The sequence below is a fragment of the Pseudorca crassidens genome, chromosome 5 (assembly GCF_039906515.1).
Source record: "Pseudorca crassidens isolate mPseCra1 chromosome 5, mPseCra1.hap1, whole genome shotgun sequence".
In the NCBI taxonomy this organism is placed as follows: Eukaryota; Metazoa; Chordata; class Mammalia; order Artiodactyla; family Delphinidae; genus Pseudorca; species Pseudorca crassidens.
Genome location: NC_090300.1, coordinates 80060234 through 80075935, shown reverse-complemented (window position 1 = coordinate 80075935; position 15702 = coordinate 80060234). Strand labels below are relative to the sequence as shown.

At 47.7% G+C, this 15702-nt stretch overlaps 1 protein-coding gene across 8 annotated transcripts in view; it reads left to right on the top strand.

The window, feature by feature from the left end:
- LOC137225116 (kalirin) overlaps positions 1–15702 on the top strand; it is a 460124-nt gene that overhangs the window by 170430 nt on the left and 273992 nt on the right. For all 8 annotated transcript variants that reach the window (XM_067738655.1, XM_067738652.1, XM_067738654.1 and 5 more), the window contains exon 2: positions 11454–11528. In XM_067738655.1, the coding sequence (XP_067594756.1) occupies positions 11454–11528 (75 nt within the window). The remainder of the gene's footprint in view (positions 1–11453; positions 11529–15702) is intronic.

Genomic DNA, 15702 nt, shown 5'->3' with positions numbered 1-15702 from the left:
AGGTGATGGGTGATAGGATTTAGTGGTTAGAACTCAAAGCAGACTGTAGGGTCTCATTTTGACTTTGCTTTAGACCAGTGGTTCTCTACCATTTAGGGAGCTATTGACCCTTTTGAAAATCTCATGAAAACTGGAATTACACAATTTTCTTCTCAGAAAAATGGGCACATATGGGTTTATATGCAATAACTTGAATGCAGTTTCATGAGGTTCAAGACCTCCCCCACCACAAACTTTTTTTTTTTTTTTTTTTTTTTGCGGTACGCGGGCCTCTCAGCGCTGCGGCCTCTCCCGTTGTGGAGCACAGGCTCCGGACGCGCAGGCTCAGCGGCCATGGCTCACGGGCCCAGCCGCTCCGCGGCATGTGGGATCCTCCCGGACCAGGGCACGAACCCGTGTCCCCTGCATTGGCAGGTGGACTCTCAACCACTGCGCCACCAGGGCAGCCCATCACACACATTTCTGAGGGAAGGCTAGAAAGCCTGTTTCATTTTACCAGGTGCTCCTGGAATGTGCGGCTTAGTATGTCCTCTGGTGAGCAGAGTTGAAGGTTACCTAGGCAACCCTTTGCAGACAACCCTTCCCCCCGCCCCAGCTCCTTGTTTTCCATATTCTGGAGAATTCTAGCTCCATGAGATATTTGGATTACCTTGGTTTCCTATTTGACACTTGACACTGTTTGCTTCTCTCTAAAGAAATATCAGGCATCATGAGTCTTCCTGATCCTGGTCATTTCCTAGCTTAAGCTGGCTCCTCATTATGCTGGGTCTGTCAGGGGAGCTTTGTTGCTTATCTCTGGCAAACACTAACTCATCTCTCTGTTACTGTGGAGAGGGTCTGGGTTGTAGGGGGAAGCCGTCACATCTTAGCTACTCTTCTCTGCTCCCTGAAACCTACCAGAGAAACCTCAGGACTCACTAGTGTCCTGTCCAGTCCAGGACCTTGCTGAGGTTCCCATAACCCATTGCCTCTTCTCTAGCTACTGCTCCTTCACTTTTCAGACACTTTCTTAGGCCTTGAGTTTTATTAGCCCTTTGGGATTTTCTGAATATTTGTCCCTTGTATGTGTTGGCTTGGCCAGAAAGTTTGTTCGATGAGTAAATATGTTGTTCAATAAAGTTCTTTGTGAAAATGAAAAATGTGTCTTTTACTTAAAAACTGAATGAACTTTTTGGCCAACCCAATACTTCTATCATTGTGTTTCTTACCTGATATTAAAATTACATGTTGATGTGTCTGATTCTCCCTCTAAATTAAAAGTCCCTTAAGGTCAGGAACTCTACATTTTTTATCATTATACCCATAGTGACTGGGACTTTACTTGGTACATATAGATGCTCAATTAATATTTATTGAACTGAATTGGGTAGTGTTTAGATACCCAAGGTAATAACTTAAGGAGAGATTTAAAAATTCCCTAAAACTCTAGGAATCTTTCCATGGCCAACCCATCTATGTCAGTTTATCCAGAAACCTAAACATAGTATTGGTGGACATAAGGAGTTCATGCTCTCTCATTTCCATGGAAGGTGTATGTGTGTGTGATGTGATGTGATGTGATGTGATGTGATGTGATGTGCACAGACCTTTCTTTCTTGGTTACAGCAATTATTTGAAAACAATATCAGAACAAGTCTTTTAATTCTCTCCATGTCTGTGTCCTTCAATACTTTTTCATATTTGTTTATCTCTCTGATACATCTTAACATCTCTTTTATCTCTCTTTCGCATTTGGTTCACATGTCCTAAGACAGGCTGGACAGCAGTTACTCTGATTAGCAGCTACCCAACTAGCTCAGGACCAAGGACAGCAGCACGCACGTCCTTGAAGTGGGAGAAGGGGCTTTAGTTTGCTAAAGTTTGTTCAATAATATGACCTTTGGGTGTGGCCCTTCTCACCTGTCAGGCTGCACTTGCAATTCTGCAAACCTGGTTATTACTTTGGCCCTAGTTGTTCTATGTCTGTGGTGGACCTGTGTCCAATCTGTCCCTCTGGCATTGCTTCCACTGATGGGCATGGTAGTGAGACCAGGGCAGGAATGGCACAGCTGTGGAATCAGAAAGCCTGGAGGTGGGAACAGGGAGAAACTCTGGACTGGGGTGAGAGAGACTGCTCCAGGAGCTGCCCATGAGGGTCTCCTGCTCTGAGCTCTGCAGTCAGCCATTGCTGCTTTACTGCGACCCCCACCTGAATTTCAGGCCATGGGGGTGGGTGGGGGGAGAGGAAAGAGGCCTTGGGGATGTGCTGGGCCATTTCATGTTTGGATGTCTGCCTGAGTGCCTTCCATAATGACAGAGGCCAAAGCTGGCTTTTTATATCAACAGTTTCATTTTTAACTAAAGTCATAATGTCCTGATTAAATCAAAATTAAAATGCTATTGATGTGCACACTGGGGAAGAGTGAGGGTCCCAAGGAGTGAAACTTTACATGTCTGAACTTCCACAGCACACACCTCCTGCCTCTGAGTACCTCTGTAACTCTCTCTAAACATATTATGGAAGCAAATATACTGCTAACGTTCAACAGCTGATTTATATTCAGCACTGATTCATCACTGGCAAATGTTCTGTGTTACTTGGAGGACCCGTCCAAGAGTAATGCTCAGTGTAAGAAAAAAAGACAATAAATCTACCACCCTCACCACCATCTGTGAGGCATGAGCACTTGAAATAACCTGATCAGTTAGCAAAGACTCTGTTAAAAAAAAAAAATGATGAGCAGGTATAGTCACTTCTGAAGTGGCCATTTTCTTGTGTCCAGAGGACATTGAGTGATGGCAACTTTTCTGGGAAGGGAGGGAGAGTGAGTGAACCTGTGTATTGCAGCTGAGGTCTCAGCTCAAGCTAACATTAAAGCTTGTGAAGAATAAACAAATGGTTTGCTCCTTAGCTGGGCTTAGCGAGGTGTTATCCACGTGTTTAAAGTGCTAATTATTAGTGATCTTTAATGGAGCTAATTTAGCAGTGGTAAGTGTTACACATTTCTGCTCTTCAGAAGTAGCCCATTAGCCAGGGCTTTATATCTAATATTGACTTTAGGAAGTTAATATTGAAACAGGCCACAATTAAGCGTTCACATGAAGCGTGAGAGAGAAAGATGGAGGTGGGGTAAAAAAAAAAAGGCACAGAGAGGGACCAGGAGAGGAAGAGGCACAGCTGCTATTAATCACCTTTTGTGTGGAAGGCACTGTGGATGAATAAGATTTGGTTCCTGGGCTGCTCATTAAGCACTAGCTGTGTGCCAGTCCCTGCCATCAAGAGCTTAGAGTCTAGAGAGGGATCCAGAGGCAGGAGTGGAGATGGCATGGCAGTGAGGTGCCTGCCATGTGATGCACAGAGAAGGGAAGCCAGGCCCGCCTGGGGTCGGGATGGAGTTAGGGAAAGCACCCTGGAGAAGCGACACAGCTCACTATGGAGCAGGGCAGAAAGTGCTCATTGTGAGGGGTGACGTTCAAATGCATGTCAGAGTTCAGAGAAGGTAGACATTGTGTCCCCATTGTGTAAAGACGGCTCAATCTGGCCATCATCACAAGTCCCTGGCTACTGCCTCACACTGCATAAGGCCTCGTCAGTTTGTTTGGAAAAGCTTAGTACTTAGCAGTTGCTGAAAGAGGAGCCTTTATGTTTTTTTTCCTTCTCCCCTTTTGCGCTGAAATCAGGTGAGCTGAGGTTCGTGAATGTCCTTCTCTCAGAAGTCCCATGGCCTGGTGCCGGGGTCGGTGAGAGCCTACCACACCATCGCTGCTCTGTGGCTGCTGCTCAAGGGGTGGGAGGGTGCTGCCAGCTGGTCTGACATTTGCAGGTGTCAGTGGGGTGATAGATCCCCAGCTGGGGAGAGGCAGTGGATCCCCATGCTGTGTGGTGCATCAGTTGCTGACACTAAGCTGCCCAGTCTCTTTCTCGGCCAGATTTATTCCTTCCGCTGAGCTCTGCACACGCTTCCTGCCTCAGTGGCAGGAGTTTTAAGGAGAGCTCCAAGGAACATATTTATAGTCCCCGGAGGAGTTGCCTCAATAGCTCGTTAGCGTGTCTGTAAAGAGGAGACAAGACAATCACGTGTGTGTGTGTGTGTGTGTGTGTGTGTGTGTGTGTTTCTCTCCAGCTCTTTGTCTCTCTTACCCTTTCCCCTCTCATTCTTGCCACCTCTCTCCTCTTGGGTTAATATAGGAGAGGGAGAAGGAGAGAAGGGACGGTGAGGGGAATAAAGATCATTGCCACTTTGCACCGATAGGTTCCCTCTCAGCCCAGCTGCACTGACAGCATCTTCTCCCAAGGGCTTTGCCCATCTAGTCCCTACAGAGAAGGGGCCATGTCCTCAAGTCTCTTGCCTTTATGAATAAGTTCCACATTGCATCTTCAGGGTCTTCCACAAACTCTCAGCCTGCTTGCTGGCCTGGCAGGCTCCCAGGAGGTACCTAGCAGACAAGCATTCCTCCTGCTTCTCTTAGAACCTAGGGAGAAGATACAAAGAGGCCGAGTTCCAGTGCCCCCTGCCCCCCAGTCCACCACCCACCTCAGCAGGGGCTGTGTGTCCCATTCTCCCTTCAAGCTAGAACAGAGTGTGACGTGGGGGTTGGAGTCAGCACCTGCTGGGTCCAGCTCTGTTCTGGAACCACAGCCTTCCTTTGGCACCAGCCAGATTCCACCAGCTCTGGCCCTTGCTGCGGCACAGTCCAGCTCTCTGAGCTTCTGCAGGCGCTTGCGGACACATCGTTGCCAGGGACTTCTCGGGAGCCCACCCTACTGAGATTGTTCAAGTTCAGAATGAGATCACGGAGCCCACCCACCACCCCCATGCCTCCTCTCCGTGGCTGTGTAACCCTGCTTTTCTGTTCAGTCTGTTCTCTGTCTCTAGCACACAGCTTGCTTGCCCCTTCCTCTCTGCCTTGGCACATACTGCTCCCCACCAGAGCACTGTTCCATTCAAAACCTAGTTCAAAGATCACCTCTTGGTGGGGCCACCCTGATGAACTGCCTCCAACTCACCCCTCTTACTCTCTGTCTTCGTAGGACCTGTGCGTGCTCAGTTTCAGTGCAGTGTTTCTTTATCCTCTTTGGCTTGACAGGCACTGTGCTAGGTGCTGGGGTAGAACACCGAGTAAGACATGGTCCCCACCCTTGGGGTGTCAGGGTCAGTTAATGGGGAACAGAATGAAAGCATAGAAATGCCATTCAGGAGTGACAGAGTACAAGGTACAGTCAGGGACGGCTCAACTTGATGGGGAGGTCAGGGAAACTGCCCAGAGGAAGTGATGGATTAGAGAAAGATTTAAGAGGTCGAATCAACAGAGCCAAGTGACTGAATCGATATTTGCAGTATAGGAGTGGGGGTGGGGTGGAGTCTAGGATATGCCTCCCAGGTTTCTGTTTGGGTAACTCAGTGGTTGAGGGCACCAGTAGTCAGGGTAGAGGGGATGCAGGACAGCCATGCTGGAGGCAGAATGGGAGGGTCTTTACCAGAATCTCAGACTCTTAAGCTTTGTTGTTTTTTTTTTTTCTTTTTAAGGGAACTTTATTATTTTTATTTATTTATTTTTGGCTGTGTTGGGTCTTCGTTGCTGTGAGCGGGCTTTCTCTAGTTGCGGCGGCTGGGGGCTACTCTTCTTTGCGGTGCGCAGGCTTCTCATTGTGGTGGCTTCTCTTGCTGCGGAGCATGGGCTGTAGGCGCGCGGGCTTCGGTAGTTGTGGCTCGCGGGCTCTAGAGCACAGGCTCAGTAGTTGTGGCGCACGGGCTTAGTTGCTCCACGGCATGTGGGATCTTCCCGGACCAGGGCTCGAACCCGTGTCCCTGCATTCGCAGGCGGATTTTTAACCACCGTGCCACCAGAGAAGCCCCTGAGTTGTTTTTTTATAGAGTGTCTGGTAGCTTCCTGGTGTCAGGGGAAATGAGCATTAGGCATTTTATTAGGCAGGAAACTCTCAGAGGGCAAAAATGGGGTCTCCCCTCCAAAGGAGCAAATTGCCTGAGATAAACACTGTGTTCTCCTTAGATGTGGAGCTCCCTAGGGTGGCGGCACCTCTCCTTCCTCTGTTTCTCATCCAGTGTTGCCCAGTGTTCAGGGCTTTGCACCTATGGGTGGGAGTGCAGGTGTGACGAACAGGCATAAGCCGCCTGGCTGCTCTGTCCTCCAGGGCCATCTCAGAGATGGCATCTTGGCCTGTAAATATGATCAGTGACAGTGTTTATGGTACTGAGAGCAGTTAGAGAAGGCGGAGGGCTCTGAGGGTTGGGGTAGCTAGGAAGATTTGTTGTGAAATTAAAATATTTGATTCATGAGAGAGTGGTTTTAAGCTACCAGAATTCTGAGCAGTTTGGACAAGTGTTATTCATAAATATTCCTACTGCCAAAAAACAAGACATGGTCCAGTCGCAATGCCCTGGAGGGGGATAGCCCTCCTGGATAGCCTTTTTATTCCAGAGCTGGATTTGAGTTCTGGGTCACAGAGTAATGGCTGAATCTCTGGAATCCTGGGCAGAGGGGAGGGGTCTTCCCATGGTGGGAGTGGGAGGGGTCATGACCAGCAGCACTAGGTCAGAGTTTAGAGGTTCTGCTTAGACTGGGATAAAGGATGCTTTTGTCTGTCTCTGCCTCTGAAGCAACTCTGGAATAGAAAGACATACTTTAGAGTATATCACTTCCCTAAACATGATGCATATTCATCACCTGGGTTTCTTGTTAAAATACAAGCCCTGATCTTGTAGGTCTGGGGTGGGGCCTGGGATTCTGCATTTCTAGCAAGGTGGTAGATGACGCTTGTTACTTTAAGTAGGAAGGATTTAGGGCTCACCATTAGGAAGCCTTTCCTTTGGGCTCCCTGGCATTCTGTACACTTGATGTCTTATCTCTAATAATACCTCATTGTCCTGTCTGCATACCTATCTACCTCTGCCTGGAAGACCCCTGGAGAACAGCGTCCATTTCTTATTTGTCAAAGTATCACCACAGCCTAACATAAGGCCTAGCGCATAATAGGTGTTCAATAGAGAATTGATAAAAGAATGACCCTGGGAATAGGAAACTGTCCAAATAATGCTAAAACCAAGGTTCTGCCTACTGAGCTCTTGGAATTCTCAGCTATAAGCCGCATCTCTTTTGTACAGCAGATCAGTCAGTGTTTCAGTGCTACTGTGATCAAGGCTCCCATGCTGGACACCACAAGGGATGGCATGGAAAGAGGAGGCAGAGACCCGAGCATTGGGAAATTTGCTGTCTCAGTGGCCAAACAGGGTTAGGGCCCATTGGATGCAACATTAGCCTACTTACACAATAACCTCTAACTAAGTGCAAATTAAGGGGGTGTGACTGAGAACCAAAAGGAAACAAAGAGCAGTCCATGGGTACCCTGGCAGCTTGCACCTCCAAATGCTCAACACTTACTTGCTTCTTCACTTGTTGAAATCATGATTGCATCCTAAAGGAGGTTAGCATAGACAAGGCACCCAGCTGCCCTGGGAGACTCACTGCCATCCCAGAGCCACAAAACCACAGACAGGGCCTGTGACACAAGGGCTGGTCCTGCTCTTGCCATGTGGGGCCACACAGAGGCTGGGAGCCAGAGTGAGGGTGATCAGCATCTTCCAGCCACGGAGCAGTGACTAGGAAAATGTGAAAAGGAGCAGGCAGCAGCACTGTGAGCATAACCCGTTGGGAGCGAGGAGGAGGTAAGAGTGGGGCTTGGAGAAGACCCATGCTGGAGATCATGGGGAGATGGCGGTGGTAATTTTTACTTCCCTAATAGAGGCAGAGCATTTCAGCTTTGCTAATTAACAGCACAGCAGGCTTGTCAATCTGACAGCAGCAGGACGTGAATGGGGTGGGATTAACACTGAACAGGGGAAGTGTGCCTTTGTCCTTAAGATAAAGCACAGCGTTCATGTTGGGCCAGGCCCATGGGAGCCCTCTGGTTCTTTCTTTTCCTGCAGTAACCCCAAGGGCACAGGGACCTTTATTTCTTCTCAGCCTTTCTTTAGAGGTAGCAAGGGGCCTAGGGTTTAGAGTCTAATAGTGCTATCAAATGTACCTTGTATCAGAGAGAGTAATTGCAGTTCATCATGTCTTCCTCCTTCAAGGTGTGTATGCCCCCGGAAGTTCTCCCGTCACTAGTCTCGCATTTTGGTAACTTGGGCTGTCCGCAAAATGGGGTGATGTGCCCTCATTCCAATCCCTAAACTGGTTCCTGGGAAAGAATGGGCTAGGGGGCCAGGGAAGAGTTGTTGTATCTTCCCAAATTGCAGTGAATCTTGCCAGGGAATTGGTTCCCAATACTTTCTTTCAAAGCATATTGATCTGATAACCTGAAGATCTTAAAGGCCAATAAATAGGAAGAAAGGGTTTAAAAAGTCTCAGAATACTAGAGCTGAGTGGTACTCTGGAGATCATCTGCTCAGATCACCAGCACTTGGTGTGACAGATGAGGCCACTGACCTTGTGCAAGTCACTTTAGGAAGGGTTAACATTTCATTCATGTATTTATTCTTGCATCAAATATTTATTGAGTATTTACTATGAGTCTGCCCAGACGTGTACCTGGGAGTGAAAACATGTTGCTGTTTCATTGGTCCTGTTTGAGTTAGCTTTCAGTGAAGTTCCCCTCTCTTATAGATTCTGACAGCTGGTTTCACAAGGATGGTGGGGGAATTGACACATAGAATCTTTAGCCAGTGCAAATAGGTTTCCTATGCAAGGTCACCAACTTCTGAGCTGCTGGGCTAATTAGTTTAGCTCTACTTGGCTTTACATAATAATGCATTATTGAAAAGTTATTTGTAATTCAATTTATTGGCAAATGAGAAACTAATTCAAACCACTAAGGCAAGTTTTATTTGAAGAAACCCTGGAGCAAATCCTTTTATAATGTTAAAAATATTGTTGTTGCTGTTGGAAATGATTATCCCCCTAGTTCAGGATTTTGTAAATCTGGACACTATAGGTTTTCTTATGGTGGGCACACAACCTGGGAGATAGCTCAGCTGTGGTCTGAACGGGATGAGGGAAGACTCTGGCCTGAGAAGAGGAAGCCCCGCTGGGAATCTTAGACCAGCCCAACCCAAGATAGTGACATTTACTCGGGCCAACAATTGCAAGCTGCCTGGACAAGCTGCTCCCCTTCTCTCAGGTCTTGGAGTCTAGAGGGGGGAACAGAGAGGTGGGGCATGACGAGTGGGATATGCAGGATGAAATTCCCAATTCCCTCTCTCTCTCTCCACAGGTGGGAGTGGGGAGAGGGCAGGATGGGGAACCTTTTGCTCCTTTTAGAGCAAATTTCAAACTCTTCCTTAATATCTGGGGACTGTGTGGAATTAGAGCCGTCTTGTATACTTTAACGTGGTAGGAGAAGAGAGGAAGAACGGTGGAAAAAAACAGGACAGGAGTTTAGGGGAGAAGAGGATTATGTGGATTCTTATTATACAGTAAAATCTCATTCCTTTCCGTCTTGCTATTTTCAAACTTGTAAATAATCTAGACGAAGACAGGACTGAAGTTTAACTTTTCTTATTAAAATTTTTTTCTCTAGAAATTAATAGTGTACGTAGTGACGTAAAGGAGAGTGTATTAAAACTGATGTATAGGAAGACATAGTCCACATATGAAAATAAACTATTTTCATGCAGAAGCATCATTCTACTCAAGCAATTCATGTATTAAAGATGATCCTTATCTAGTTGGTAAGGCCTGATAGGACTCTTCCTTGCTCCGGAATCTGAAACTTCGTATTGCATCATGGAGAAAATTTACCTATGTATCTGTTTGTAATTTCTACAATAATTTATGTGGATCCTAGTGAGGTTTAATTGCTTTCCTGTGTTGGAAGATAAAGTCAGAGCATAAAGATCAGTAGAAACTAAGAAAGTTCAAAACCATGCTTATAGTTAGAACTTCCTTTTTTATGGTGTTATTGTTTTTCCTCTATTGCCCACGTTCTTCTCAAAGTGAGCCTTGCAGCTGGTTAATTCAGCATCAGCTACTCTGGGCCAGCTTGCAAAGAGAAGCAACTGATGAAAAAAAGCCTCACTGTCTTCATTTAGTGAAAAATGAAAAAGAAGAAATAGGTGAAAGGGTCAGAGGCCCTTCGGAAATTTGTTTTGGGTTAGGGTATGACCTCTGACCATGGAAACTGGCATTCTGGGGATACGTCTCTTCTTCTCTTTGGCTGAGTGTGCAACTGTCTCATTTCCCTTCCCTAGGCCAGTGATCTTACTCCCAGGTCGTTGCCAGAATTCCTAACAATTTTGGATCCTTGAAATAGTCAGTTTTTAGGGATTGAGACACCCTGAGTGGGACCATCCTGTCCAGCACATTTCTCCCCTCTGTAAATTGTCAGGTTGGGACCACAAGAGAGTAAGCCAAGTGGAGAAAGGCACTAGAAGGGGTGTCTGTGGTCCCTGGTTCTCTCTCACTGAGCTGACACAGGGCCGCCACTCTTCCGGGGTCCCTCTGAGCCATGTCCCTAGAGGCGGTACACAGCAGAGATTCCATCACAGCCTGCAGGGCTCTGAGTGTGGGCTGGCTCTCCCTGAGAGTCCTTGTGGGGTACTCAGGGTAAGTGATAGGGGTGCAGTGGGCTGGCCTGGAGCTTTTGTGAGCATGTGTAAGCTGAGTCCTCCCTTCCCACGCATCGCACACGGGGCTGGGTTGTCCTTTGCCTCCAGAGGCTGCTGTTCCTCTGGGCACATTGTTATTTTGCATTCTGTGTGAGCCCCAGGCCTCTGCCCCCAACCCTCTAACAGGAGCTCAACTGGACTCCTGAAAGGACTTTCCAACTGAGAAGCGAGATTTAGGCAGAGAAAGAGTTGCTGAAGTAGGGAGGGTGTTTCCTTCCCATGGGATTGACATTGCTCACCAGCTGTCCATTGTGGACTGAGGACGGTTATACTGAAAAGGCGGGAGGAGAGGTGGGGAGGGGTTTTGCACTCAACTTTGCTTGTCACTTGGGGATTTTCACTTTTCCCATCTGTAAAATGAAGACTCACAGTTGCTGTGCCACATAGAGGAAAGGCAAAAAGAATTATTTAGGGCATTGTGGTCCATCTTGATGTTAATTAACCTGTTCAGCAGATATTTACTGAGTGTCTACTGTGTATCAGCCACTGTGCTAGCACTAGAAGTGCAAAAATGATTTCTAAAAGGCCCCCATCTTCATGTTCACAGCAACAGGGCTGTAGTTGTTGGCTCCAGGGCTTGGAGCTTTGTGTGTTTTAGGGGGTAACTTGGACTGGTCTCTCCTTGAAAAGGACCTGGAGGGCCATACCCTCGGTCACCCCTATGGCCTGGCATCACGTGGAAGAGTCCTTTCTGTTGTGGAGCCTCTCCTGCTCTTGGGCTGGGCTGTGGGGCCTGAGCAAGGCATTACTTTCTGGCTCATGATGGGGTTGGGAAACTAAGGGTGGAACTGAGGGATTCAGCCATTTGGCCTCTTTCACCCTTATTCTTTCTGTTTTGTTCTCTGACAGGGTCTTTTCGGAATGATGGTTTGAAAGCTTCTGATGTCCTTCCCATCCTAAAGGAAAAAGTGGCCTTCGTGTCTGGTGAGTGTCTACGAAAGCTTCCTTTATAGTGGACCTAGAGAAGTTGTGTGTGTGTGTGTGTGTCTGTGTGCATGCGTGTGCGCAGGCACTCACTCCTTTGTGTGCTAGTGAGAGAGAAGTGGTGGTGGAAGTGATGCTGTCCCCTGCAGCTGCTTCCTCTCTCCAGAGGCAGGCAGAAAGGGCAGGGAGCCCTCTGGTCCCCACTGGGTGTCCTGGAGAATGTTCACAACAGAAGGTGAGTGCCCTCCCCGCATCTTGCACCCACGCACATCCACCTCACCCCGCCCCACCCTCCCAGGCTTGTCAGGGCCGCAGGAGCTGCTGAGGCCCCTCTGAGAGATGCTTCAGCTGGAGGGGTCTGTCCCCTTCACACATCCCCAGAGGTTTTATTTGGGTTCATCTCTGAGTGGATGGATAGGAGATTTACATTTTTTCTTGCTCCTCCTTCTGTCTCCTTCCAGCAAAGGGAACTCAAGTGAGTTATTTGTGTCTATTTATTTATTTTTCTGAATAGTACCCATTTCTTACTTCTCTCTCCAACCCAGCTTATGCACCTGGTCCCTTTAATGTCTAATTCAGGGGTTATCAAACTGTAGCCTGTGTTTTGCTGCAGGCCAGCCACCTGTTTTTGTAAATAAAGTTTTACTGGAACGTATCCATGTGCATTCACTTAGTAGTGTATTAATTAGCTTCCTGTTGCTGCTGTAACAAGTTGCCACAAAGCTTGGTGGCTTACAGCAACAGAAATGTATTCTCTCACAGTTACAGAGGCCAGAAGTCCAGAATCAGTTTATTGGGCTGAAGTCAAAGTTTCAGCAGGCTGTCCTCCTTCAGGAGGCTCTAGGGGACAATTTGTTTCTTGCCCCTTCCAGCTTCTGGGGGCTGCCAGCATCCCTTGGTTTGTGGCCACATCACTCCCATCTCTTCCTCCATGGTGGTATTGCCTTCTGCTCTTCTGTCTGTGTCAAATCTCCCAATGCCTCACAATAACAATACTTGTGACTGCACTTAGGGCCCACTCAGATATTCCAGGATAATCTTCCCATCTTAGGAGCCCTATCTGCAAAAGCTCTTTTTCCAAATAAGGTGACATTTACAGGTTCTAGGGATTAGGACTTGATATGTTTGGGGGTCATCATTCAGCTTTTTACAAGTATTGTCAATGGCTGCTTTGTTACTGTAACAGCAGAGTTGAGTAGTAGTAGTTCTAGCAGAGACCAGATGGCCACAAGCCTAAAATGTTTACCATGTGGCCCTTTAAGAAAAAGTTTGGTGACTCCTAATGTAATTGAAGCCAAACTATAAGGTGCACCAACATCACTCTGGGTGCCAGTTCTAGGGCATTAATATAGGCCTCCTGGATTAGAATCTCTGGCAGTGGCTGGGGGAACGGCAGTGTGAGAATAGCAAAGGATCATATATATATATTTTTTTGTGGTACACGGGCCTCTCACTGTTGTGGCCTCTCCCATTGCGGAGCACAGGCTCCGGACGCGCAGGCTCAGCTGCCATGGCTCACGGGCCCAGCCGCTCCGCGGCATGTGGGATCTTCCCAGACCGGGGCACGAACCCGTGTCCCCTGCATCGGCAGGCGGACTCTCAACCACTGCGCCACCAGGGAAGCCCCGCGAAGGATCATATTTTAAGAAATACACCCAGGTGCTTAATACACATTCGTGGATTGAGGCTTTATTTCTGGATGTAAGCCTTTGTTTCTGTATGTAAGCCTTTGAAAGGTACAAAGTGCATTCCATATTATTATTATTATTATTAGTGGTAATAATAATATAGTGTTTTGCTATTGTTTTTGCTGTTAGAGAGAGTGGCTGGGAAGCTGCCTTTCCTTTCCCCATTTAGTGTTAGTTGCTGGCATATCTTGTTAGGTGGTGAGCCCCTGTCACTGAAGATGCTGAAGCTCAGGCAGGTCCCTTGGCAGGATCACGTGGCAGCGACATCAGTATGGGGAGAGATGGAAGCCAGCCTCCAAAGCCTTGGATCTGGGTGCTTGCTGAGCATGTGGGAAGACCTTGTGTAGAAGTCCTGGGGCTGCTGGGCAGCACCAGGCCTCTGACTTCTGCTGTTGCCCATCATCTGGGTTCCCAGGACATGGCCCACAGCTCTATAGGGAGACGGAGCAGATATTTTCCTTTTATTCTTTAATGCCTTGAGCCTATTTAACCTATTTAACCCGGTGTCCTCCCTCTCCCTGGGTGTCCTGCTAATTCTCCCATTCTCTATGCCTGATGCTTCCTCTATCTGCAGTGCATTCCCCGCACCTTCTGCCAGTTTGAGCCTTTCCTCTCCGTCCCAAGTCAGTTCCCACTTTGCCTCCTCTAGGAAGCCTTCCTGGCTTTTTTTTTTTTTACATCTTTATTGGAGTATAATTGCTTTACAATGGTGTGTTATTTTCTGCTTTATAACAAAATGAATCAGCTATACATATATCCCCATATCCCCTCCCTCTTGCGTCTCCCTCCTACCCTCCCTATCCCACCCCTCTAGGTGGTCACAAAGCACCGAGCTGATCTCCCTGTGCCATGTGGCTGCTTCCCACTAGCTATCTATTTTACATTTGGTAGTATATATATGTCCATGCCACTGTATCACTTCATCTCAGCTTACCGTTCCCCCTCCACGTGTCCTCAAGTCCATTCTCTACGTCTGCATCTTTATTCCTGTTCTGACTTACTTCACTCTGTATGACAGATTCTAGGTCCATCCACCTCACTACAAATAACTCAATTTCAGCCCTCCTGGCTTTAATGCATACCCTCTGAGCACCATTCTGTTCCACATCAGCTCAGGGCATATGAGTGCAGACAGGGTACATTCTGACGCGGGGACCCTTGCTTGACTGTTCGTGGTTTATTTTTTCCCATGTGAATTCCGTCAGAGCCCTGGGGCAGGGCCCAGCCAGCCCTAGAAAAGAGCTTCCCAAGTGTAGGGAGTGTTCTAATGGAGTACAGAGCAACAATGTGCCAGGAAGGCAGTTAGTTAGGCATGAGGCCAGTAGCTGCTTCCCAGAGTGGGACCAAAGGGGCCGGGGATTGCAGCTCACGCCCATGTGTCGTTGTGGGCCAGGCAGCCCGGAATAAGTCTTTTTTTTTTTTTTTTTAATTGAAGTATAGTTGATTTACAATGTCCTGTTAATTTCTGCTGTACAGCAAAGTGACTCAGTTATACATATATATATATTCTTTTTCATATTCTTTTCCATTATGGTTTATCACAGGATACTGAATATAGTTCCCTGTGCTATACAGTAGGACCTTGTTGTTTATCCATCCTATATATAATAGTTTACATCTGCTAATCCCAAACTCCCAATCCATCCCTCCCTTACCCTTTGGCAACCACAAGTCTGTTCTCTGTGTGGGGTAAGTCTTATTCATCTGCACGTGGTGCCAGGAGCTCTGGGGCTTAGGGAACATTGTCCTTCTGTGCCTGGGAAGGACGCTGAGGGTGCTGGGGGATGACTGGCTGCATCTAAAAAAAAACCCCAAAACAAAAAACGAACCAAAAAAGGCCCTTGTATCCTAAGCTTTTAGAAGACAGAACACAAAAATAAAACAAAATAAAGAAACCCAGAAATAACGCAGTGTAGTGGTTACATGTCTTTCTGAGCAGAAGCACTGCGGGAAGTGCTGAGCAGAGAAACGAAGTGCTGGTTGAGCTCCCTCCCCTGCTGGTGCCCAGCATGGCCAGAGGAAGGGGAAGTTGCGCTGCCATGGGAACGTGCATTTGGAATAATCCAGGGCAGCCCACCACTGCGTGGGTGTGTGCACGTGTGTGAGATGGGATCTGTGGCTGTGCTCGGGGCCTCTGTCGTTTCAGCCCTGCCCCATCCTGCTCCGTATTCTCAGCCGTGGGCTCTCCCTTTGCTCTCTCTCTGGCTTCCTTCGTGTGCTTCCGCCTCCCACTTGCAACGCCCACTGTCCCTTTTATCCAGCCTTCTCCTGCAGGCCCCTTTCACCCCTGCTCTCTGTGTGCGCCCACACCCTCCTTTTGGCCCCCTCCTGATGTCCCTCTCCGCCGCCTTCTCTCCCATCAACATCAAGCCCATGTTCCCAGAGGAACTCCACACTGCTGTGGTGCAATTTTATACTCTGGACCCGTGTCTCAAAGCACGTTCGATAGAACAACAGGTGCATGAGATGATCCTCAAAAATGAAAA